Below are 27,371 nucleotides of genomic sequence, written 5' to 3'. Positions count from 1 at the left end.
AATCTATTTTATGAGCTAATAACTTTCAACCATCTACTACAATCAAATGTCAAGGACTACTTATATTCATTTGTAAATGCCACGTTTCCATGGAGTGAGCTGGGCAGTTCATCAGTTCACACTGTCATGAAGCAATAGTGTGGTAGTTCTTCAAAATTTTGACTTTCCAGTTAATTCATATCTAACAATCTGTTGCCAAATTGCATAGACAAGGTGAGCCTCTACATTCCTGCCCCAAGTTATATCTGACAGGCTCTAAATTAATGCAGCATGTGCTAAATGAAGTGTCTTTTCAGCATATTAAAAATTTATGTATTGAAAAAATAAGTGCTGTTACCAATGAGGGAAGAAGATTATTTTTTTCCCCACAAGATATATAAATCAGAAGTTTTTTCACAAACTTTCTTTCAACATAATATATTATGGGGTCTGTTTGATATTTTTATCTGTATAGAAAATAAATTATGGTGGTTTGTTTTGCAGTTTAGGTGATCCATATAGTTCTCTTTGAGGAGTCAAAAAGCAGACAGCTCATGACTTCTGATCAGGACACTAAAGTTGTGGCTGAACCGCAGGTGCAGCAAGTGCAAGAAGTTAAGGACAGTTTTCATCTGGTAAGTATTGAGATTATCTTGACTAGTGGGAACGTGCAAACATAATTAATTAGGCACTGTGTTTTATGCTGTGAAGTACATTTTTTGTGTTTGGTAATTTGTCAAGCTATTTTACAAAATCCATTTATAGCAAATAGTCTTCTCATGCCACTGTAACATATTTTTTCAGATTTTAGTTATGCCAACTAATACTAACTTACAGTAAATGAAGAAGTTACATAATTGATATTGCCAGTAACAATGGCTAGCAGATCAGTATTTTTATGGTTTCACCTTCAAATCCCAGCAGCTCTGAAAGCATTGTTAGAGACCAAGAATGGTAGGGGTTATGGTTTAGCAAGATGTTTACTCTAGAACAATGGTATTAGTCTAGATTGAAAAATGTGCTGTGATATATTGACAAGTTACAATATGCTCAGTTTCCTGCTACTACACAAACACTTTTTAAAGTATGATTTTCTACTAAGAAATAGTTCATTGGTTCTTCTGGGAAAGTTAGTTTCTACAAAATGACATATAAAAATGAAAATGGGATTTTTTTTACAATATTGCATATATTTAATATAAGTATCTATTACTATCATTCATTGGACTTGTAAGATTTCTTTTTTGTGTTTAAATTAGTAGCAGAGAAGATAGGCAGTTCAAAATATAGGAACATTTCATGTTTTGTTTATTTTTTGTTTATTAAATTTATATGCTGCCCATCTTGCTGTCCAAAGCGATTCTGTTTGGAATCTACTTGCCCAAACAAACTTGAATATTGTAATGTTCCAACATAGGAAAATAAACAATGTTCAGGATAACTTTAGTTTATTTTTTAAAATAAAAGTACCTTGGCCATTTTTTTTTTAGTTTGGGTAGTAGAAAGTTCATTTCTTAGAAAAACAATGGAGCAAGAACTTATTTTCATATTGTTCCCTTTGGGAAACACACAGAATGGAACAAATTTTTTTCACAGATTTGTAGAAAAATTCCAGAATATTTCAGGTGCTTTCTTTAAGCTTTAAAATATTTGTATGGCTTATCCATATCTGTTTTAAATAAAGGCTGTTAAAGTTTTTGGTTCCCTTTTTGAAGTGAGTAAAAAAAAAGATATTTTTGGCTTGAAGGATTTTTTTCTTTTTTAATTTTTCCTTTTTAAGGCTATAGTAATGGTGGAGTTTTATTTAAGAATTTGTTATGCTTTCTTGCTCTAATTTGTAGGCCACGTGTGTTGTGGGGGGAAATTGGATTTCTTCCCCCCTCCCAACAAAATACATTGAATTGAGTGTTACTTTGCTCTTAAGTTAATTCCGTATTGTATTAAAGTAATGTGTATATACAATGTATATCAGTGGCTTCAGAATTCGGCAAGCATTCTCTGGCTTTTTGACAACATTCTTGTAAGGAGAAACTGCTGAAGTTCCTAACTTGCTCCTTCCTCTTGTAGAATACAGTACAAGCCCCCCAAATACTTAAGGGGTAAATTTCTCAGTGCAAAACGCCTTGTATGTATAATATACTAAGGCATTTCTCAGAAACTGAGCTTAATGTTGAGTGGCAATAGCACATGAGCCCCCTGCACTGTTTAAACAGTACTATTTTTGGCATCTGGGTGTTGGCTTGTCTCCCCAGCAGTTTTATAAAGCGAAGTGGTTATATGCAGCAAAGAGCTTACAGCTCTGGGACTTGCAAAGGAGAACTTAAAATGGGCTGCTGTTTCACTAAGGAGCCAAATAACAGCCATAATGAGAAAATGAGCCTGCTGCAGAAAAGTATAGAAGAGGAAACCTCTGAAAATAGGATAAGTAAAACTTTAACTACGATTTTAGAGGCTAAGGAAAAAACGGGATTGCACGTAATCCAGGAGGAAGGTTGTCTAGAACCTACCATTTATAATGACTGCTGCATAGAATCAATTAAGCATCCTTCAATCCATCGGGTGGTGTTTGCTGGGAACATTTCCAGTAGGCAATTTAAGCCTCATTGGTTTAAAACCAAAAGGGATTTGAATAAGTATGATCCTTTATCAGAAACCGAATTAACAGATGAGATTAATGATAAAAAGCTAACAGAAAAAAGCAGTCATAACAATCAGTTTGTGAATAATGTAAGCAGCCATCATATTAATAGTAATAGTGAAAGTGAATTGATTCTCTCTGAAAAGCAACGGCATTCATTTGAAAATACTTCTGTTTTGTGTGCACCAATGGCTTTAAATAAAGGAAGTTTGTTCCCAAAAGCTCTAAATACATATAGTATGATGGACAATAGTTTCATGGCACATGCTGAAATGAAGACTGTTGAAGATAATGATGCAGTTTCAAGTAGAATGGATAAGGAAATAGCAGCTTTGACCTCTGTATGTTTTGACATAGATAGACATCACAAGAATGCCAAAGATGAATTCTATAGTATTTGTATAATTGACGATGATATGAGAAATGAAGAAAGGCAAACAATCACTGATGAAGAGTCTATTACAATTGTACAACCATCAGCTATTCAGGAAGGCTGCAGTTTAACATGTCTTATAGAAGAGAAGAAAGAATTCTTCGTTCAGGAAGCAGAGCGTGTGCCAGTTAATATCAGCATTCTGAAAGATGCTAATCTGATGAACAATAATACGGTGCGAGAAAGTGAAAAGAAAAAAGACCCTCCCCTTGGCTTGGTGAGCGAGGGTTATAGGTTAAATACTGAAAGCATAGCAACATGTGGTATAGAGGCACAAGCACGTGTTGAAGAAGGTCCTCAAAATAGAACTTGGGAAATGGATATGCTTAATAGTAGAATCATTTTGAATGAATCAGATTGTGAACACAATTATTCAATACCTGTGGAGGAAGGCATAGACGTGAATTCTTTGCAATTAAGTAAGTTAGTGTGTACATGCCATTCCAGCCCTGATAATGGCAGTAGCAATGATATTAAAGTGAATTTTGAACATAATGAAAATCAAACCATTGATGGAGAATATTGTAAATGTTTGTTATCGAAGCCACTGCTTCCATCAGAATGTAGTAATGCAACCATTGATTCAGTTTTTGTAAGACAAACTAATATAGAAGCTGTAAGGCAAGGAAATAGGCAAAAATCTGAAAACAAACAAAAGTGTTTCAGGAATGTGAATGAATTTCAGACAATTTCTGATTGCAGTGATGAGGAAATATCAGATATTTCTGAACACAATAATCTACAGAATCTCTTGAAATATGAAATAGTTTCCCATCAAGAAGCTTCATGCAGTCCTGAAAACCTGATTAAAAATGCTATCGTCATGCTTTCAGCATCAAATGATTTAGTTTCTGGAGCAGAACAAACTCATGTACCAGAGTTTAGCAGTAATGAAGATTGCAACTCTGTAAGAACTGGTCAGCAACTCCAATCTCAAATAAATAGCTTACCTTCAGAAAACTGTGGTTTGAAAAGAGGCCTGCTGGAGAACAAGGCAACTACCACTTTTTCAGACCTATTCAACATAAATGTTGAAGGTAAGAACATTGAAAAAGAAAATTGCTTGCAAGATCAAACCCAGCAAGATTTCTTAAAAAGCAGCAGTAAAACATATGAATATTCCCATGCACTTAATAAAGACAGTTATTGCTCCATCTCTTTGGCATGTTCTAAGTCAAATGAGTTGGATTTGGACAGGAAACAGTCAAAGGCATGGAGCAAATATATATTCTATAGGCCTGAAGAATTTTCTGCAAAAAAACTTATAAATGGAACCCATGAGACACTATTTAATGAAGTGGAATCTGAAGATTCTGATGGTTCCAATATTAGTTTTAGTTGCATATTAAATACCAGTAATAATTCACCAGAGATGCATAGTGTACCTCCAGAAGCACAAGAGATGCTTGCAGATCTGAAAGCTTCTAGAAATCTGCAGACTTACATATCTAAGAGCCAGTGTGAAACCAAGAGGTTTCCTGCATCGGATTTACTAGCAACAGAATGCAAAGAAACATCTAGTAATTTAAATGAAAAAAGTTCAGACATTTATAAAAATAGCTCTTCAATTGAACAAAGTAAAACGACAACTATATGCCCACGTGATCACTTGATTTCTAGATTTTCTGTTCACCATGAAAATTTATTACAAGAAAAAACAGAGAACTCTGCTTTTAAAGATAACCATGATGATGAATTAAAAACCAAGATAGAAAGCTCTTCTAAAGCAAGGCCTAAAGGCAATGTGAGCTGTGGTTTAGAAACTTATGAAGATGCAGGTATAAATTTTATTGACCCCAGACAAGAAGATAAGTATGCGGCTATTCCGTCCTATGAAATACCTCTTTTCCCTGATAACGAACAAGAATCTGAACAGGACAGTTCAAACAACGTTTTCGAGCTGATGGAAGATATATTAAAGGACCCTGATAATATGCAAAAACTGTATCTAAGAGATTCACAAGATGATGCTGCATCCCCAGTTTGTCAGTCTACTGAAATAAATAGATTGTTTTCAGGCACTGATTTTACATGTGGTCAGGAATGTATGAGCTACCTGTGGATCGATTCTTTTAACAAAGCTGAAAATGCATGCCTGTCAGCTGGCACAGTGCAAAATCAAGCTGGAGATCTGAGAGTTTCTCCTTTTCATATGGGAAAATATCCTTATCATTTGTTAATGAAAGAAAAGAGTGCTATTTGGGAATGGCAAGAGAGAGATGAAGAATGTGTAAGTTATTGTAATTTCATTCATAAACTTTCTTAGAAAACCCAATACAAATAGTCCTCGACTTAAAATAGTTAGTGACTGTTCAAAGTTACAGTGGCACTGAAAAAAGTTACTTATGACCATTTTTCATATTTACGACCATTGCAGCTTCCGCACAGTCATGTAATCAAAATTTAGATGCTTGGCAACTGATTCATATTTATGACAATTGCAGTGTCCTGGATTTATGTGATCACCTTTTGTAAACTTCTGACAAAGCAAAGTCAATGGGGAAGCCAAATTCACTTAACAACTATGTTACTAACTTAACTGTGGCAAGAAAGGTCATAAAATGGGACAAAAGCCACTTAACAAATGTCTCACTTAGCAACATAAATTCGTGATTGTAAGTCGAGGACTACCTGTACATGATTTGAAACTTAACTTGAAGATTTTAATTTGACAAAAGGTTTACCTAAAGATCCTGTGGCTTGGATCTAGAGGTGCCTGTTTGCTTACTGTACATTACTAATGCTTTCCTGCAAAAATGTTCTTGAGTTCCTTTAATGTTGCAGTTTCTTCATGGCCTGTCCCATTCTGTGAGAACATAGGAGGCTGCAATTGGCCCTATTGCAAGACCAAACCTCTTCTCTTGTTTTGTAGAATCAATTCACTGTTGTAAAGTTTTCTAATCTTCTCCCAAGGCTTAAGCCAGGAATATCACTCCTCCACCACCATTGGACAGGAAATGAGATTATAACTGAGATACTTTGAGAAATACAATTTAAATTAGTGTAGCTTGACAGAATAACATTATGTATTACATAATTCTGCAAAATATACAGAAAAGTGTGGTGTATATGATGCCCAAATGTCAAAGTTAGTACAGTGTTTAGAAGTAGCACCTAGCCACCTCGTTGAAATACAAGAACAGTGAGAAAATTCTTAGTTTATTGGACAACCTGTTGCAAAATACATGGGTTTGTCTTCCTTTTAAAAAAGATAAGAGTTTTTTGTTAACAATATTAATGTACTCTCAAGATTCATTTTTCATGACTGAAATCCAGATGCAGGAATATCAATAAAGAACGCATAAATATTGCCTCAATTGGATTTGTAACCAAACATGTTTTAATATGACAATTGAATATTGCCATTGTTTAAAAATGATAAGGCACTGACTTCCTTACTAACTCTGAGGGACTGAATTTTGTAGTATTGTTGGCAGACCTAACCATTTATCTTCATAAAATATTATGCTACATGTGTCTTATGCATCCTTTTGTCTTTATTTGGCAAGGAGATGTAATACCTAATGATTTAAATGCAGTGTATTATTCCTTTTAAAAATGTTCTCAGGCATATCTCTTTTACAGTGCAATTAAAACTAATTCCTTAAGGGAATTATTTAATTAAAAGAACCGTTTATAATATAAACATTTAAATAGCTTTTTTATTATGAATTGCTATAACTAGTTAAATTGTAAGATAATACATTAACGTGGAGAACTATAAACCTAAAGGATCTCAGTAGTTCTAGTGTAAATTTTACTTAAGGCTTTTAACCATGCATATTATAATTTATTGACTTAATTATCATTGGCTAGACTTGGACTTACAAACTACATAACTACTTAGGATTATGTGATTCAAACATTGTCCTGAGTTGTTAACCATAGTTATGCAACCTAATGGTTGGGCTTACATATTAAACACATTAAAAACAGATAATAGAGTGTATTCAAATTTAAGTTCAAAACTCTCCTCTGTTTTCACTGGTTAAGTAGCTCTAAAATAGCAATGATCTGTATCTCTATACATCAATGGCTTTAACTTTTGAGGTTTACTATAAGAATATAGTATTGCTTTTTATTTTTCTATTGATTATGCTTTTTATATGGCTCCCTTGTCCTCTGCTGTCTTTATTATGAGTTGATGAAGATATTGACACTAATCTTACAATGTTCTCAATGACTTAGATCTACTTTTTTGTCATAGATAAGAATGTTACTATTCTTTTTCTTGTTCCTCCAAAGCTTGTTCATGAGAACTGTGAGGATACAGAGCATGTTATGGGAATAAGTTGTGCAAAGAGGTTAAAGTGAACATTGGTGGAAATCCATCCCTTTACATTGGAACAAATTGGAATAAATTTAAGTTAGCGAATATAAATAGTGTTTTTCATAATAAAGAAATATAAACATGAGATGCTTATGATTTAGACTTAAGAAGCAAAGTGAATTCAGCTAAACATTCAAGGTCTTTATAGGAAGTCTCTTTTTTTAAAAAAGAGTATATTTTCAACTCATATTGTATAGTTCTTATATAGGCAGCTTACAATAATTTATTTTTAATGAGACAAATGCTGTGTGTATATCTGTATATGTGTATCTATGCAGTTAATGAACACACCTGTTCTGAGTATGCATTATGTATTACAGGAGCCAGCCAAGGTTTCAGAATTAAATCCTAATGCGAAAGTGTGGGGGAATCACATGGTACACGTGGAAGCAAGTGGTACTGAAGGGGGTGTGAACAAACCCTTGGAAGAAATAACAGATCACCCACCAGATTCCTGTAAAGAAGGTACAAGAAATCTGTTTTGAAATACCGCATTATTACTAGTACTAAAGCTAACTATTTCTATTTATATAATGCTTTACTTATACAAATAGTTTTCCTGTCTTCAGTCATACCTCCTCCCAGTCCCACATTCTTCTCTGTTTTTATTACAATCTAATGAAACCAACATTTGCTAACCAGTATGCTCCTCTTAGCTAACCTCTTGCTTTCCCTTCCCACACATCCCCATGCCCTAACCCAAAGGATATGCTTGTACAAACCCTGTCCTAATTGTTCAATTTAAAAAATGATTACTTAAAAAATTAATTAATCCACCCTTACAACATATTAGAGGCACCAAGTAATGGCTTAGCTTGAGGAAAGAAGAAAAGTTGTTTGCCAGCAGCAGTCGTGCATACACAAGTAACAAATCATTGCATATTTCTTGCAGGTTTCATTGAGAGAAACTTACAGTAATTATAGCGAATAACAGCAGTTAGTCAGAGTATGAAACCTTTGATGTCTAAGTCACAGCAAATGAAGTATATTTTTGTGACTCTTATAGTTTTCTCCACAGCATTAGAGGCCAATGGTGATGGTGACAAAAAACACCAGAACGAATCGTTAACAAAACATCAAGAACCATCACTATCTGTTCCATTATCAAATCAAACAGATATGAACCCTTTGGCTCTAGATCATGCAGAGTACGAAACTGTACATGAAAATACTGAGAAAGGTATGGAAAAGGTCCTTGCTCATTCTTAAAGCTGTTTAGTTTTCTGGTTTATAGAATGATCTTCAGGAAATTTGCACATTCTAGCTACTGAAGAAACATACCTGAGCAGGACTGAACTGTAGGCATTGTTACAGATGTGCCTATATAAACAACAGCTGTGACTATTAAATCCATAACACAGTATGAAATAGGAAATGCAGAGTAATAATTTTATCAGCAAACCCGTATATGTGTGAGTCATCTAATTGGAATTGTTGCTTGTCTTGTTAGATTTGTCCTGCTTACATACAATTTGCTTCCTGTCGTCTTCCATTTCAGTAGAGGAGGCTTTAAAAGACATACCAGTTTAGAATCCATTTGGGGGAGGAAACATTTGAAGTCAAATCCTTAAGTCTATATCTGTTATTTCTCAACAATAAAGAAACCTATTTAACCCATTCTCAGAATTATTCTGGTTGCTTGCACCTGGCATTTCTGGATGCTTATATACCATTTGTTCTAAATTTATTTTGGAAGAGTGGTGTTCTTACCACTCTTACCATTTTCATTTGATGGAGTTATTTTTGAACTTCTGATTTGTTCACAAACCATGAAATGCAGTTAACTGGAAGTGTGCTTAGCTCCGACATTCCCTTGGTGTAGTAAAAAGTCAAGTTCTTCCTCATCATTGAGGCCTACTGAATTGGCAGAATTACTGCTTTAGCTTGGTTTGAACCATATGTGTATTTATTTCCGCATGGAGAAGCTGGGAAATGTGAATAAATAAACTTGCCCAATGACTTTGCATAAACTGGAGGTCTGTATAAAAGGAATGTAAATAAAAGATCTTACAGTGAGTAATAACAACAAAATGCTTGTAGTTTGAGTTCTCATACCATAAGCATTTGCTCCACTGAAGGCTTTGTCGTTCTATAAGATGCAGCTCTATAAAGTAAGTATAAGCCCATAAGTCATATCGGTTGCAAAACAGACCACCTACATGACCAACTTGATTATAGAAATTTTTTTTGCATCTGTCAAAACTTAGGAACCGGGTCATAAATACATCTGAAGAGGTTCATCGTAACTTCAAATGATCACTCAGTGGCCAGTCATAAGTCGAGGGCCACCCGTAGTGTCAAATAATATGCACAATACTAGCTATGTTGCTTTAAAATTGTAATGTTTTCCTTAACCACTAGAAATAGTTAAAGCAAACAAATACTTTTTTCAATCATGTCAAACATCAAATTTCAGGTGCTGTTACTATGATAGATAGATGATAGATAGATAGATAGATAGATAGATAGATAGATAGATAGATAGATAGATAGATAGATAGATAGATAGATAGATAGATAGATAGATAGATAGATAGATAGATAGATAACCTTTATTGTCATTTTTTACTGTGGGCACAATGGTACACATTAAAAATGAAATTTAGTTGCTTGCTCTCAAAATGTACACATACATGATACACATACAAACATACTATATACAACATATGTATAGACCTACACCCTTACATATAAGTAACATATAAATATTAATCACTGTCCATCTTGAATACATAACAGAAGGATGAAGCTTTAGAGTTCACAAGGTTAATATATAATGTTATATATACTGTGTATTAAAAGATCCAAAACAGTGATAGCTGAGTATTGGAGGCCCTTAATTGTTTTCAGATACATAACACCAGCCTTAATCCAAAAAGTTACTTATTTTTTATATGTAAATGATTTCTTACAGCTTGTTAATTTGGAAAGAAATCATGAATAAATTGTGTATTAACTCTTAAATATATTTTTGTTCATTGACTGTTCAATTTAGGTAATTTCTCTTTTATCTAATATTTCTAAAATCTATGATTACCCTTCTAAATGTTAGCTTAACACCATTGATTTCATCTGCTGAGAATCAGAGGTCTTGGCTTATCTCAAAAACCTGAACCAGTTTAAATCTGGTTAATGCTTAGATAGGAATTTCCTGGTGAGTCTGAGTAGGAAGTTTAAAAAGAAGAAAAGTAGTAAACAATTTCTATACTGATTTAAAAAAAAACTGTATGGATTTGACCATGTAATGTGAACACCACATGCCATAGTGGTAGACTGTCTAGGTCAGTATTTTTCAAACATAGCAATTTAAGATGGGTGAACTTCATGCCCCAGAATTCCAGCCATTATGTACTGGGGAATTCTGGAAGTTGAAGTCCACCCATGTTAAAATTGCCAAGATTGAAAAATCCTGATATAGGCTCATCACTTGCTACTTTTATGAAGAATTATATACCATTTTTTTCTTTGTTTCTTGTTTTCCATTTTAGGAAGTAAAGAACATCTTCGGCCAGAAGGTCAAGAACATTTACGTGAAGTGCTTAAAAAAACACTGGAGTTCTGCTTATCAAGGTAAGTATATAATGGATATAATATAGTCAAGCCTCATGTTATTGCTAATAAGAGGACAGATTAAATGTTAATTAGGGTGGAATAGGCAATATAATTAATTATGAATGCCATAACCAATATGTTAGTCTCTGGACTGCATAGAAATTCATGATCGGGCAGGGATATATTTATATGCTAATTTTATAGCTTGAAATTCAGAAAGGATTGGGAAGGAATGAAAACTCAATAGTAAAGATTTTATTTTCCTTAATTGTTTAATTATCTTATTTCCACAACTGAATCGCAAAAGATAAAATGCAATTATACAAGCTGCCGGTCATTTGCTAGGTATTTCGCGGGCTCTCTATTACAGGAAGGTTTGTTATTTCAGTACTTTAGAAGAACTAATTGTTGAGAATAGATGCAATTCAACTGTATGCTGTCCTCTGCACTAAAAATATTGGCACCTTATTTTGCTTATCATTAAATGTAAAGTGCCAGACACTTGGAACTCTTGTATAGAGTAAATTATATAGCAGTAATTTTTCAAAACTCACCACATGATCTGATTACTGTTAATCTTTAATATAAAGCTATAGCTTTAAACTAAATTTCATGACGCTAATATAATCCACATGCTGCCTTCGTGACTGGCTAGAAGTTTGGTAATATCACACAAGTGTTTTTTTCTGTCTACCTGGATACTGCTTTTTAAAAGCATCTGAAAATGGGCTACTTTTGGCTTTCTATGTCAAATGGTTCACGAAAAGCAGGACTTGACAATCTAAGAGGCAAGGACAACAAGTTTGGCTGTAATTCTGTGATTTTGCAAGAAATGAAGTGTTTTAAAGTGAAAACATGACTGTATCTTAATATTTAGGAATAATCTTAAAGGGTAATGCAACCAACACTCTGCTAGGAATTGCATGGAGAGTTAATTTTATACTATTTTTTTCTTCTACAGAGAAAATCTTGCCAGTGACATGTACCTTATATCTCAGATGGACAGTGATCAGTATGTGCCAATAATAATACTAGCTAATCTTGATCACGTCAAAACGTTGAGCACAGATATGGATTTGATTGTTGAAGTGCTACGATGTAAGTAATGGCAAATCATGTATTTTGCACCATTCTTTAGAATAAGAGAGCTTAGTTGAGATGGACAAGGTTGAAACTCATTTTTATTCCCTTAAGAAGCAATGTATCTTAAAATGACAGTATCATTTTTTTGTAGGAGAGTTTTATAGAATATTAAGTTCTTTTATCTTAAACAGAAGTAAGTCTTTTTATACAGGCAATCCTTGACTTATTGGGACTGGAAAATTTGTTGTTAAGTGGTACAGATGTTAAGGGAGCTATCATGTGACCACACCCGAGTTTATGATCTTTATGTCACGGTCATTAAACAAATCACCATACCCATTAAATGAAACATAACATGATTGCAATTTGAGACCTTCCTTTCCATCTTCCCATTAACTTTTTTTTTTTGGAAGCTGGCTGGGAAGATCACAGTGATCATGTGACCCCAGAATTCTGCAGTCATCACAAATCCAAGCTGATAGCCAGTGCCCAGATCCTGGTCATGTGATCACTCATCATAAGTGTGAGGATCGATCATAAGTTATTTATTCCAGTGCTTTGAACAGTCACTAAATGAATGATCATAAATCAAGAACTACCTGTATATACTCACTAACCTGACTCAGGCTTAAGGAATGTACATGTGCCTGCTGGCTTCTTCTAGTGAACTATGAATTTGCAAACAGATATCCTGAATAATGGCAGTTTTCCTGAACACACTGTACATTGAGTGCCTTACTTTGAGCTTATTAGCATTCTCAAGAAAATCTGTGTTGAAGCCTTTAAGTAGTCAGCAAAAGGATAAAATGACTTCTTTTCTAAAATGGTTCTGCCAGCACCTCTTAACATGAAACACATATTTTTCTGAGAGTCCATGGTTGAAACCCAGGAGAAACACCTTCTTTTAGGAGGTCTCCTCAGCCCCATCCAAAGCCTCTTTTCCACCTCGGATTACAATAGCTGTGTGTTGCTGTTTAAAGTTTAGACATGGTAGATAGAGCATGGTAGAAGATAATTTCTACCTTGGGCATTGAGTGTGTTTGATGGTATAGGGCAGGGGTAGTCAACCTTGGCTCTTTTATGACTCGTGGACTTCAACTCCCAGAATTCCTCAGCCAGCTTTTTATTTTCACGAGTCCACGAGTCATAAAAGAGCCAAGGTTGACTACCCCTGGTATAGGGTCAGGTGAGCCTATAGTATAAAAACTCAAGTATAGTATCTTCCTTCCCCAGAAGCCCTCTAGATGTAGTTATTAGGGTGGCAGAAGAGAGATGCCTTTATCCCACATCCTCTCACTTAAGTATGTTACAGAGCCTAGGAGCTCCCAACCTATAGTTAACAGATAAAACTTTCAGTGGCAAAAGAAATAAAAATAGCATGTTGCTCCATTCATAGCAGTATCTTAAAAGAATCTCCTATAAAATGTTTCAAAGGAGAATTTCAGTCTGAGGCAGATCTCAGGAGATAAGACATTTAACATAAGAGACACTACTGCTGCTCAGAGATCTCAAAATGCATTAAACAGAGAATATCTGAGCTTCCATAGTATGAAATATGTATCAGAACCAATAAAGTTCTGCTTGTCCACAGGAAATAAAGAATAACCTTATCTCACTGCTAAATAAATATTTATCTTTGTTGCCCAAGTAACAGTCCTTTTGAATAGTGTGGAGTTCTTTCCTGGTTCATTTTTACTTTTTGGTTTTCTGGAAATTTAAATTGGAGCTAAAGAAGGTTTCACCTTCTATCCATTCTAATATAGATACTTTCTTCCTTTTATTAGTGATCAGTCTGTATTTTATAGGAGAACAAAGACTCTTCGTACTCCTCAGTCTTGTTTCAGTTAGATTGAATATAGATTTAGGCTCTGAACTTGTTTGGGAACGGTTACAGCAGGGGGAAATTATGTTTTTAATTGATTCCCCTGTTTTAATAACAATTGAGCCAATTCTATTATAGGATTAATAGAGCAATGGTTCTCAATCTGTGGTCCGCGAACCTCTGGGGGGGCCTTGATGTCATCAGAGGGGATCTATGAAGGCTGGAAAAAATGTTATTTAAATCTCGGGTTAAGTCTTGGGGGTCCGTGGCTATGGTCCGTGGCCACAAAAGGTATTTAAAGGGGTCTGTGGTGAAGAAAAGGTTGAGAACCACTTTAATAGAGTATTAAAAGTAATAAATACAAATTAGTTGCAACAACATTGTTTGTTTGTTTTTAGCATTGCCTTTAGTCCAAGTAGATGAAAAAGGTGAAAAAGTCAGGCCAAACCAAAATCGCTGCATTGTAATTTTGCGCGAAGTACCTGAATCCACTCCAATTGAAGTAAGTATATTATTTCATCAGAGTTTTTAGTTTTATTTTTTAAATTTATAAATATAGTAAAACACTAATAAGAGAGGGGATACCTGGAGCATTAGTTTCATGACCTGTTCTTGAATACTCTTTATATTCAATTCTAATATGGCTTCAGTTGGGGCTGAATCAGTCATGGTTATAATTCTTAATGAACCCTTCTTCTCTCCAGCCCTGACAAATTATCATTCCATCCATCCATCCATTTATGTATTTATTTTAGGAGGTTCAAGCACTCTTCAAAGTTGAAAACCTGCCTAAGTTTATCAACTGTGAGTTTGCCTATAATGACAACTGGTTTATTACATTTGAGTCTGAAGCAGATGCACAACAGGTAAGTATGTGTGCCCTTGTGCATATGTTATGTTGAATTATCTATGTTAGAGACTGTATGATTCAAGTTAATCATGGCTCAAGCACTATGATGAGAACACAACCAAAGAAGACTTCAGCTACTAAGGGACCATAACAGACCATTCTCCCATGTTTGGAACAAAATGCTGACTCTGTTATGCAAGTAAGGGTTCCATAATTAAATATACTAATTATTTCCCACAGTTAATTTGGTAGTTGGCAAATAATTAAAGGTAATCAGAGCAAATAGTTAAATAAGCAAGTAGCCACAGGCAGGGTTGTCATATAATTGGAAGTTGTCTAGTTGGAAAGGGATTCATAATGTTAATAGGTAAGTTCATAGTAAGCATAGCAAGATAGTTTATCCCCCCCCCCCCTCTTATTAGCATGGTCTTGGTAGATTTTGGAAGCCTGATCAAATGGACCCTGAAGCTATCAGTTTCTTATATGCTATAAGATGCCAAAGTATCACTTGGGTTCAAGTCCCACTAAAATGAGTTATATAACTTATTCCTGTTGGCTTTGGTAAATCTAAAATGCCTATTCTGTGATTGTCAAGTTTGCCTGGATTTTTCAACTCCCATAACTGCAAAGATTTCTAGTGCTTTCTCTACCTGATTCTTTTCCACAATATGCAGTTAATTACCAGATCAAAATAACACAAAAAAATTGATGCATTTCCAAATATAATATGTTATTTGTAAGTCTGAATTACATATGGGCATTTTTCTTTATATAGAAAGGTATTCGTGCTTTTTTCCCATTAGTTCAATTGCACCATTTCAAACAAGTATATCTTTCTCTTAAAGGCTTACAAATACCTAAGAGAAGATGTGAAAACTTTCCAAGGAAAACCAATTAAGGTAAATGTATTTTGGAATTTGAAATTGTAATTGGTATAATTCTGAAAAGCACCTTCTAAGAATACAATCTTTTATCATTTATAGGCAAGAATAAAAGCAAAAGCAATAGCTATAAATTCATTTTTGCCAAAGAATGGATACAGACCTGTGGACATGAATATCTACACACAACAGCGTTATACAACATCATTTGCATACTTACCTCCAGTATACGGACCCCAACAGCAATTTCCACTATATAGTTTAATTGCGCCACAGGCCTGGTCTACAACACACAGCTATATTGATCCATCATTGGTAAGCACTGGGGAACCATTTGTTTTGTTTGCTTGTTTGATGATGTTCATGCTGCTGCAGAATATTTGGGGGAACTGTTCAGGGAGAGAAAACTTACACAATTGTATTTTACAACCATTCTATGTATTATTCCTCTGTACCAAAAACTCCCTGTGTATCTATGCTTAGATGGAGAGGAGTATCCTAAACCTTTCTGCAGTGATATTCAGTAAAACACAGGGAACTTTTAATAGGGAAAATAAAAACCCTTCTACCTTTGAAACCTGATGGTATAGTCTTGAAGCCTTTAGTATATTTGCGCTCTTTGCAAAGTGCGATTTTTAACCCTGTGCTTTCCTTTTTGGGTTGACATCAGGGCGTTTCCTGAAGCAGCTTATTTTAGAGTTAAGTCTATATTACTTGATCTACTACTATGATTCAAACTCAGAGCATTCTGTTTAATAAAATCTGGGATGGAATATCAAACTGATTAAAATTCAGACAACGTGCTGTAATATAACATGTTTTTTTATATTTTAAAACTTTTGGTGTAAATCAGATTGATTTTTACCTTGTCCTTGATGTGTAATGATTTTTATAACTCCATTATACTAAGCTTACTAAATAAAATCTCGTAGGATGTAAAATTGCATACTGAGACATTTTGTCAAGACATTTCTCTCTTGTATGCTTGCATGCTTATTTTCTTCATGTAAATTTTTATCCAGAAGATAAAAAATGGTTTTAGAAATATAAATGTATTTATATTGCATTGTATTATATTATAAATATATTTATAAATATATTCTAAAGCTAAGGTTATACAAATATAAATGTATGTAATGAAAATATTAATAAGCACAAGTATGATACTTATAAGGAAAGGTAAAGTGAACTAATGAAACCATTGTGCTATTTTTCAGAACTTTATGGATATACTGAAAGTTTCAAATGTACATCTGAAATTTTCTGTTCTATAGGTTGCACCATTTCCAAATACTGGATTTATCAATGGATTTACAGCTCCTTCTTTCAAACCAATTACTGCTCCACTTGCTACTCTTAGGCACTATACACCAAGAACCAGGCAAGTTCTGTTAATACATTTTTGTCTATCTGGACAATATGCCTGGTGCAAATAAACTCATATATCTCTCAGGGCATTATTTTATCACAAAATGTCACCATTTCTATCTCTTGGTCTCCTAAAAAGGCATACACAACAAGAAAGGCCGTGACCAGGGGGGCGTTTTATCAGGTTCGCCTGATTCACCAGTTGCGGCCTTTTCTGGACCGGGACGCCTTACACACAGTCACTCATGCTCTTGTCACCTCCCGCCTGGACTACTGTAATGCTCTCTACATGGGGCTCCCTTTGAGGAGCACCCGGAGGCTTCAAATGGTCCAAAATGCGGCCGCGCGGGCGGTGNTCCAGCAAGCGGACCTGACCTAGGGTGGATTTTACATTGGGTTTTAAATATTCGGAAGACGCAACATTAAAATTCGGTTTAATTCGGTTTTAAGGGGGGGATTGTATATATGTTCTGGTTTTAAATATGTTGTGCGCCGCCCTGAGTCCCTGTCGGGAGAAGGGCGGCATATAAATTAAATAAAATAAATAAATAAAAAGTGAATAGGGAAATATTTGTACAGAAGACAAAGAACCAATGCCAATTGGAAATTGGCTGTAAATGTTTTATAGTAAATTATGAATTCCATTACAAAATGACCACTGAGTCATAACTGCTGTCTTTGTGCAGAGAAGCATACTTCCAAAATAAGCTATGGGCTACAGCCACCACCTACCCTATTCTAAAGATGCCTCTAGGATTTGTGTTTGCCCCAGAGGCATTCTTGGAAATGGAGACTGCGGTTGAGGGTAGTGCCAAACACTGTGATCAATTGAACTTAGACCAGCGGTTCTCAACCTATGGGTCGCAACCCCATTTGGGGTTGATTGACCATTTCACGGGGGTCGCCAAGCAAGGCTGTCCGCCATTTTGTTTCCCCTTTTCAGGCGGGTGCCTTACCTCCCTTGGGCTGGGCCAGCTGGTGGTCGGCCTGCTCCGTCTCTGCCGCTTGCCAGCTACGCCTCGGCCAGCACAGGGGGCGGAACCACACATATGTGGCGCTCCCGGGAAGGGAAAGTCCTCGACTTACGACCGGTTGGGTAGTCCTCGACTTACGACCAGTTTAGTGCTCTACTTACGACCGGCTGGGGGTCGCGGCATTAAAAAGGTTGAGAACCACTGCCTTAGACTCTAGTAAAAGCTTGCATGTTGATGCAGTTCTAAACATCTCCTGAAGATGTCCTATGACGCTCTGAAAGGTTTTTATTTTTCCCTGTCCAGAAATCCCAGCAAATCATATCTACGGCATACAATTCCTACTGTAGACAGAGGGACTGGACTGCTAGAGAGCCCTACAATATTCAATCTTTCTGCTGACCGATTAATCAACGGTGTCAGAAGCCCACAAACCAGGCAGCCAGGACAAAACAGAACACGGATGCAAAGTACTACAAGCTACATAAAGCGAGATGTAGGGAGCGGGCGAGTAGAATCCATGGCTTCAGATTCATCCTCCAGCTTAGGCAGAGGAAGGTGGGTATTGAAATTTAGGGTAAGGCACTAGCCCCTGAGGTTGGGAATGTTGTGTGTTTCCATGTTAGAAATTTCAGAAAGAAGAATTCTATGGAAATAAAACGAAGAAAAAAATTCTCAATTTGTATTTGATAGTATAATCAGTGGCAAAACACTAAGGATATTCTCATGTCACATTAAGCCGTGATGAGTTAGTTCTCTTCAGTATATGAGCCAAGCTTTGTTTATAGAGAATAGTTTCAGTGTCCAGCTATGAAATCTGTCTGTCTGTCTGTCTGTCTATATCTATCTATCTATCTATCTATCTATCTATCTATCTATCTATCTATCTATCTATCTATCTATCTCTATCTATCTATCTATCTATCTATCTATCTATCTATCTATCTATCTATCTATCTATCTATCTATCTATCTATCTATCTATCTATCAATCAATCTATTCCAGAATGCTAGCTGGAGTGCTACAAATAAATGGAAAGCATAGGTTGGGTAATAAGGCCATTCAGACATGTATAACTCTTCCTCTTGGAAATTCGGGACAGTATACAAAGTCCTCCATTTTCTACTTCCATCCAAAAATTTTCACGTAATAAATCTGAGAGGTAAGTTATACTAGGCTGAATAATAGTGATTTGCCCAGGATCGCCGTTCACATACCTTAGAAGAAGAGTCTTGAGCCTGCTTCTTTGACCTAACTGAAAGTTCTGACAGCTACACCCCAAAGGATTTCTCGGTGTAACAGTACAATCACATTTAAGAATGAATAAGAATGAATAAATTGCTAATAATGATGACTTCTGTCCTTCCAGAAAAAACTTTTACGGCTATCGAAAAAAGAGAGATGACAGGTTTGTGGTGAGTATGCAATGTCTAGATATTCAGTTGAGACTAATACAGTAGCACAGCCTTGGTGAGGAATGATTTGACATGATGTTAAATGGTGATTTAAGCAGTAAAAATACCTATTCTAAATTACCCCAAATTGTCATGAGGTAAATGCCAAGGTTGATGGTGACTCATATTTGCATTAGATTTTCAAGTTGTTAAAGCAATTTTACAAAGCATCTCCCTTCCTGGTCCAGCTCTATTTGAATTCATTTTCTGTCCAGAAATTAATTGGTTCTACAAACATAGGAGAAAATTCTCCCATAACAAAATAACTGATTCTCATTTTAGTCACAAACTCCTTGATGTTTTAGCTGATCCTGTTCTTATTTTTCTCCTTATCTATAATTTCCATCTTTTTTTTTCTTTTAAGTGGATCTTGTTTTAAAATTTGAATCTCCCTTTCTATTTTTTTCACAAAACAGAGAGGCTTACATTACTGGTCATATTAGTAAGAAGAAGAAACACTTAATTCTCCCATTTAAAATATTACAGTGGGTATTGTTTTCAGCTTCTTGTAGAAAGCCAACTAGAATCATAATTAAAGGAAGCTGAATGCTGGATGGCTGTGTTTTTAATGACTAATTGAAACTTTAAAAAAAAGATTAAACCTAATATAGACTAATATAAAGAAACAAGAGATCAACAAGAAAGAAAGTGCAAGAAAACAAAAGTTGAATATAAAGCAAGAATATATATAAAGAGATAACTTCTGATATTCTTCACAGCAGCTATAAGTTCAATTACATTTTAATCTCTCTCTCTAAAGTTACATCATAATACTCTTCTTTCTCTAATGTATCCTAATAATCAAAGCCATAAATCTCAAGTTCATTTTTTTTCATTTTTACACGAAAATCTACCAATAAATGTAGATAGTGTCTTTTCTGTAATCAAATAAGTTAATTATCCATTTCTGTAAGATGTGTCAATTTCACCAAACATTCCTCCATAATGAATAGTGTTGAATCTTTCCTTCTCTCTGGGTGATTGTTTTTCATGCTTAAAATTGTCAAGTTGTGCCCAGACAATCTGCATCAATTCCTTACAGTAAGAGCTGATTTTTTTATATATTCACCTGGGTTTCTTGAAATGAGATGATGGTGAAAGGACTTTCTTTGTTGCATTACCTTTCCTATGGGACAGCCTCCCTTGGAGAATCACTCCCCTCCCACCATTCCTTCCTTCGAGACAACCTTAAAAATATGACTGTTCCCGTAGGACAGTGATGGCGAACCTTTTAGAGATGAGTGCCCAAACTGCAACCCAAAACCCACTTATGTATTGTCGGGTGCCGGGTGGGCATGGCCCATTGGGTGGGTATGGCTCGGTGGAAACGGCAGATTGGGTGGGACTAAAAAGTTCAATCAATCAATTCCAACTTGGCGAGATCTTTTTTTTCCCCCTTGAGAAGTTGAAATTGATTGATTGATTGAACCTTTTTTTTTTTCACACGACAACGGAGGCCTAAAGCGAAAAGGTTTTATAAAACCCAACTGAAGGCCTAGGATTTGGGCAACGGTCCGTGTGCCCACAGAGAGGGCTCTGCGTGCCACCTGTGGCACGTGTGCCATAGGTTCGCCACCACGGTCGTAGGATTTAGTTACATTACTTACTGTCTTAGATTGGGGTAATATGGAAGACTGTTTTCTTCACAGTTTCCTCAGGGTGATGGTTTTTCTTTATAGCATGTTAATTCCTCTCTTCTTAATTTTTGCTAAAAATTATTTTTATGTTAGATAGTCTAGAAATTGATTAATGGATAGATGGATAGATGGCAATATTAATCCACTACTCATGGACAGTGCTTATAATGCATTGAATTTCTTTCTAATTTATGAATGATAAATTTAAATCTATATCGCCTACTCAGGCATAGCCTACTGGCAGGAAAGAAATCTATTTAATAAATAGAAAGTCAACTGATGTATCTACTTTATGACTGCTTGAGTGTAAGATATGCAGTTATGTTCCTTTAGATTTTGATTGTTTTCTACAAATTTTGGTCCTTTTCCTTGAGAGCTGCTGTTGTCTTGCTTTCTAATCCTACATTTCTCTTACAGAGAGGACAAATGCTGTCTCCACCCCCTATAAAACCACCATCTCCGAGTTTTGAGCTGGGCTTGTCCAGTTTCCCTCCCTTGCCTGGAGCTGCTGGCAATCTAAAGACTGAAAATTTGTTTGAAAACCGGTTGTCAAATGTGATTGTGTCATCACAAGAAAAAGTAAAAATCCATAGATGTTGGGCAAGGGTGCATTTGGGGACACACTTTGATGTTCACTCTGAGAATCATGATTCTTTAATGGTACTTGTGATTGCTTTGAAAAAAGAAACTCAGGAACACCCATCTTATAAAGTATTTCTTTCTCCAGTAGGCTATTTTCTATAGTGTTGTTGTACTTGATAGTAGCCTTGCCAATATCGTTCTGCTTGACATGAATGTTTAAGTATCTTTAAGTCCTACTCAGAATGCTATGTAATGGGATACATAATCTTCAGCCTGGAAAATGGTCACACTTCAAACACTTGGTGGAAATGCTTACTGTTACACGTGTTGCTAAACCCCTCAGATACCGAACTGTATAGCATCAGATATTAAATCTACTGTTTATTTCTTGTGGTGGACAGTTTTTGAAATAGGTCTACACTTGGACAAGATCAAAACAATATATCATATTCAGCATTGACTTTGATGCAGATTGACATTATTTTAAAAGGTCATCTAGCACTATTGTGCCAGGCTTAGTATCTGAGATAAACGTGACTTAATCTTTCTTTAAGATTTTAGTAATCTACAACAGGGATTGGACAGGGCTTCTGCAGGTAGTCCTTGACTTACAATTCGGCCTCAAATTTCTGCTAAGCAAGGCAGTTGTTAAGAGAGTTTTGCCCAATTTTACGACCTTTTTTGCCAAAATTGTTGAGTGAACCGCTGCAGTTGTTAAACAGATCATATGTAATTAAATAAATCTGGCTTCCCCCATTGACTTTGCTTGTTGGAAGCCAGCTAGGAAGCTTACAAATGGCAATCAAGTGACCTCTGGGAGGCTGCAGCCATCATAAATACATGCCAGTTGCCAAGCACCCAAATTTTGATCATGGGATGCTGCAATGGTCATAAGTATGAAAAATGGTCATAAATCATTTTTCAGTGCTGTTATAACTTAAAATGTTTAATTTAGTGATCATTTGAAGTCAGGGACTATCTGTACTATATTTCTTCCAACTCTTGCCTCTGATGACAATGGTTTAGTTATAAATATAATGTTGTTGAATTGAAATGTAGTTTAAAAGACTTGATTTTTTTTCCTCAGGGCATCAGTGTAGGTACAAATACAATACCAGCTGGAATTCCTCGTGAGCCTTCTTTGCCAGTTTCTTCTGCTCTGCTAAGGACATCTGAAATATCTCCTTCCCGATCACAAGCTCCTAAGTAAGGATCTCATAATACAAAGCTTTGAACACATTGTTTTGAACCAACATTTCCCATCATTGAAAGGCTAGATATTATTCTGTCAATGTTGAACCATTTAATAAATGTCAGTGCTTGTGTAATAGCAGCTTGTATGAATTGTGCAAAAGCGCATACTGACTTACGGCTTGATTGTCAGTGTTGAGATAAATTATCTATATGTCTGCAAGATAAACAGTTTCTTACAATAAAGATAGATATGTTTTCTCCCATAGTAGTGATTTGCTAAGGAGCTGGCAGATATTATCTCAGAACCATTGCACCACATCTTTCATAAATCCTGGAACACCGGGGAAGTACCTGAGGATTGGAAAAGGACTGATGTGGTTCCCATCTTCAAGAAAGGGGAAAAAACGGACCCAGGAAATTACAGACCAATCAGTTTAACATCAATACCTGGAAAGATCCTAGAAAGAATAATCAAAAAACAGATCTGCGAACAACTTGAAGCAAACAAAGTTATAGCTAGTAGCCAGCATGGGTTGTTAAAAACAGATCATGCCAAACAACCTTATTTCATTCTTTGATAAAGTGACTAAACTAGTAGACCAGCGAAATGCTGTGGATGTACTATACTTAGATTTAAGTAAGGCATTTGATAAAGTAGACCACAACCTATTCCTTCTAAGCTAGAAAAAAGATGAAATAAACAATATCACCATCAGATGGATCTGTAGCTGGCTGGCAAACCGTACTCAATGAGTAGTCCTTAATGGTACTACATCTACATAGAGGGAAGTAAGCAGTGGGCTACTACAAGGCTCCGTCTTAGGCCCAGTACTCTTCAATATCTTTATCAATGACTTAGAGGAGGGAATTGAAGGGGAACTCATCAAATTTGCAGATGACACCAAACTGGTAGGAGTAGCCAACACCCCAGAAGACAAACTCAGTATCCAAACTTGAACAATGGGCCCTATCCAACAAAATGAGTGACAATGTCGAGAAAAGCAAAGTTTTACATTTAGGCAGGAAAAATCAAAAGGACAAGTACAGATTGGGCGAGACCTGGCTTAAAAACATTAACTGTGGACAATCACTTGACTATGAGCCAGGAGAGTGCAGCAGCAGCCAAAAAAGCTAATACAATCCTGGGTTGTATAAACAGAGTCATAGAATCAAGATCACGTGAAGTATTATTACCGCTTTATAAATCCTAGTAAGACCACACCTGGAATACTGCAACCAATTTTGGTCACCATACTACAAAAAAGATGTTGAAACGTTGGAAAAAGTTCAGAGAAGAGCAACTAAAATGATCAAAGGCCTGGAGACTAAAACATATGAAGAACGGCTGCAGGATTTGGGTTTTGGCTAGTCTAAAGAAAAGAAGAAATGGAGACATGATAGCAGTATTTGGGTATTTGAGGGGCTGACACAAAGAAGAGGGGATCGTGTTATTCACCAACGTACCAGAGGGCAGGACAAGAAACAATGGTTTGAAACTGATCAAAGAGAGAAGCAACCTGGAATTAAGGAGAAACTTCCTAACAGTGAGGACAATTAACCAGTGGAACAGCTTGTCCCCAGAAATCATGGGTGCTCCATCACTGGAGATTTTTAAGAAGAGGCTAGATAGTCACTTGTCTGAGATGGTATAGTCCTCCTGCTTGAGCAGGGGGCTGGACTAGAAGACCTCCAAGATCCCTTCCTATCCTATTCTATTCTATTCTAAAAATGTCACTAGCAGAAGATAGAATTGAGGTATTTTCATTATACTCACATGTTCCTTTCTATTATTTTGCAGTAATTCCAAAGCTGTGGACAAGCAGAAAGAAACTCGAAGTACTCAAAGACATTGTTGCATTGTTACTACTGCTTCTAAATCAGTACAAGTCAATGGTGATCTTCTAGCAGTAAGTGCATTTTGATTTTTATAAGAAGTTGATGAGAAGCTTTTGGCTTTTATATTTTCATTTTTATTTATATTAGAAGAGAGATTTGTTGCCATAAAAATACATCACACTGAACCATAATGTGATCCATTTTGTTTTGACTTAGTATATTATGCAAATCCGGCTCTCTGATACTTTTCAAAGAAGTCATCATGTTTTCAAAGTTCTCTCTAACCTCAGAATTCCAGTTGTCTTAGAGATGGCAGACATAGAAGTCTTAAAATTATGACATGCTGAATCGAAACGTTACAATTAAATACAGCATCAAAGTAGTCAGAATGTGGTGTATGGGCAGTAAAACCATTTTGTCAAAACCAGATATGTTAATATCTATCTTACATGCTGAGAATCAAGAATTAAACCATAATGAACCATTGTTATGCATGGCCAGCCATTTTAATTTAAACACTGGATTATGGTTCGCTCTTTTGTTTGAATTAAGCCAGTTGAGGTTTATTTATCAACCATGACTTACTACATGCCGGTTCATGTCTGATCATGACTGTTATAGCCATCCTCCTGATAGTTTGTTCTTATAGGTAGTCCTCAACTTACATCAATTCCTTTGAAGTTACAGTGACCAATCCCCAAAGTTATGGCCGTTTCAATACTCCTATTGTCACATGATGAGAATTCAGGGACTTAGTAGCACACCTGCACTTAAACCTTCTTCAATTACCTCCACCCACCTATCTCCCTCCATCTGTGCCTTTTTGGCACCCAGCACTGCACTTTTCCTGCTGTCCTAGTTGACCGTTGCCATCTTCTTGCTTCCACTGCTAACCAAGCATGCCTAGCCTTTGCGAGGCAACTACTGGCTGCACAAGGCTTTCTTTCCTGCTTGTGCCCAATGGTTTCCTCACAAGACCTGGGGAAGATGGCTTCACGTTGCCGACATTTGTCTTAGGAAGAGCTACCTCATCAGCAGTGGGACTAGGAAGATGGCAAAGATTAGCTGGGATGGCAGAGCACATGGTGATAGTGGCCTCAGAGTGCATTGGGACAAGGCTGAGGTTTTGTACTCTGCTGCTGGGGCTGGGCTTCGCATTGTGTTGTGGCTCAGGATCTGCTCTCAGGCCTAAAATTACAGCATACTAAGAAGCCATTTTGTTGCACACTGCTGGGCCGAGCTAAGGCTTCTAGAGTTGACGGCAGTCTCACACTGTAGTTCAGGATCTTCCTACAGACCCAGAGCTGCAGTAGGCCAAGAAGCTCTTGAGCTGAAGTATGGCAAGCAGCCCCAGAGTCACACAATTCATAGGATGGAGGGTGACCAAAAGCAAGGATTTCTATCACTCTGAAAATATTACGCTCTGATGCCCATCAGGGGTTCAAGATTCCAGTGCACAGTTGAATGTCTTTACTCTATTTATGTTTCAATTCTTCAGAACAACAAAATTTCTTAAGGAGTAACTCTTCATGCTGGAGAATCACAAATCTAAGCAAGACCTTCACCTTATTTTGTGCAAAATTAATATTTCTGATAATGATGAGATTGTTCAGTTTTATTCAATTTTATTTGTGTGTGTGTGTGTGTGTGTGTGTGTGTGTTTTTAATAAAGCAGGAACGGCGGAAACCTAGTTATGCAGAAATCTGCCAGAGGATCAGTAAGGAGTCAGCTCCGTTGCAGTCCCCAAAAGAACAGAAGCCAAACACAGTTGGTTGTGGGAAAGAGGAAAGGAAGCCCACAGAAACACTAGAAAGAAGCAAAGAATTGAAATCTAAAGACCAGTGGAGACCATCAGGACCCAGGTCTCCTCTTCCTCCAGCTACTGGGAAACGTCTGACTAAAGAACAGAGCACTTCTCCCAAATCTCCTCAGTGAAATTAGCACTTAGGATGAATTTCAAGAGGTTTTCACTATGAAGTTACCCCATGTTGACACTCAGAGTACAAAGGAGTTGCTGGTTAAAAGCTTGCAGGAGTTATGAAGTATATGAAAAGCTTGCTAGGTTTTTTTCATTGTTGTTTGTTGTTATTGTTTATTTCTTGTAAAATAGTTTTTTTTTCCCTTATCTTTTCTTACATCCTTATCATCAAATTCTCCTTGAGTAAACAAACAGTCAACTCTGTCAGGGTTTAATTAAACTTTATGTTAGGTTGGTGCTGAACTTAAGACGATGCCTAAAATCTTTTTTTTTTTTCATTAGATGGAAGATGCATTAATCTGAAATCCATTTTTTATGAAGCCTCCATGTGGCTGTATGAATACAAGCGTGTTCTAATGAGTTTTTTTTTCTAATTTACTAGACAGAACTGTGCTGCTGTATTTCTTTAAATAAATGGTTTATAAGTAGGAATCTTCAAAAAAAATCCTGAAGACTAATAATAGCAGCTAATACATAAGGTATAAAGCAGAACAGATGTTTTATAAAACAGACAAGTTTAACTTTTTTTTTTTTTTTTTTTTTTTTGAAATTCCAGTTGCTGTAGCAAATCAGCAAACAGGTTATACTTTTTTTTTTAAGTTTAAAAAATAAAACTGGTTCTAGTATTTATGTTCTTGGCCAAAGGAGAACTTCATAAAGGTCAACTGTGAATGTTCTCTAAATTATTTGTATTGATAGTCTGCAAGCAAGTAACCAGTTTCTCAGTCCAAGCTGAAATGATACCATGAATTTCAGGAAAAGGGGAAAAAGCACATTATGA

General features: G+C 36.0%; 1 protein-coding gene across 1 annotated transcript; it reads left to right on the top strand.

The window, feature by feature from the left end:
* The first annotated feature begins 498 nt into the window (after positions 1 to 498).
* On the top strand, positions 499 to 26,852 carry LARP4B (La ribonucleoprotein domain family member 4B). The gene is made up of 16 exons (XM_015811493.1): positions 499 to 614; positions 7,701 to 7,845; positions 8,399 to 8,560; positions 10,869 to 10,950; positions 11,894 to 12,030; positions 14,236 to 14,339; positions 14,593 to 14,703; positions 15,533 to 15,586; positions 15,671 to 15,883; positions 16,843 to 16,949; positions 18,214 to 18,465; positions 19,278 to 19,323; positions 21,417 to 21,578; positions 22,669 to 22,787; positions 24,574 to 24,682; positions 26,284 to 26,852. Exons 1-16 carry the CDS (start codon positions 534 to 536, stop codon positions 26,545 to 26,547), a joined length of 2,148 nt encoding a protein of 715 aa, XP_015666979.1. The 5' UTR covers positions 499 to 533; the 3' UTR covers positions 26,548 to 26,852.
* Positions 26,853 to 27,371: the final 519 nt, after the last annotated feature.

This window comes from Protobothrops mucrosquamatus, unplaced genomic scaffold, assembly GCF_001527695.2.
Source record: "Protobothrops mucrosquamatus isolate PMUCROS unplaced genomic scaffold, P.Mucros_1.0 scaffold42, whole genome shotgun sequence".
Classification (NCBI taxonomy): domain Eukaryota; kingdom Metazoa; phylum Chordata; class Lepidosauria; order Squamata; family Viperidae; genus Protobothrops; species Protobothrops mucrosquamatus.
The sequence above is the reverse complement of the archived record's forward strand: the minus strand, read 5'-3'. Positions and strand labels throughout refer to the sequence as shown.

What these genes read in the sequence shown, in the direction of transcription:
- LARP4B (XM_015811493.1), top strand. Translation starts at nt 534, where the DNA reads ATGACTTCTGATCAGGACACTAAAGTTGTGGCTGAACCGCAGGTGCAG. An exon ending in CACTATACACCAAGAACCAG is followed by an intron (nt 16,950 to 18,213) that starts GCAAGTTCTGTT and finishes TTCCCTGTCCAG; the next exon opens with AAATCCCAGCAAATCATATC. An exon ending in TTGTGTCATCACAAGAAAAA is followed by an intron (nt 21,579 to 22,668) that starts GTAAAAATCCAT and finishes TTTTTTCCTCAG; the next exon opens with GGCATCAGTGTAGGTACAAA.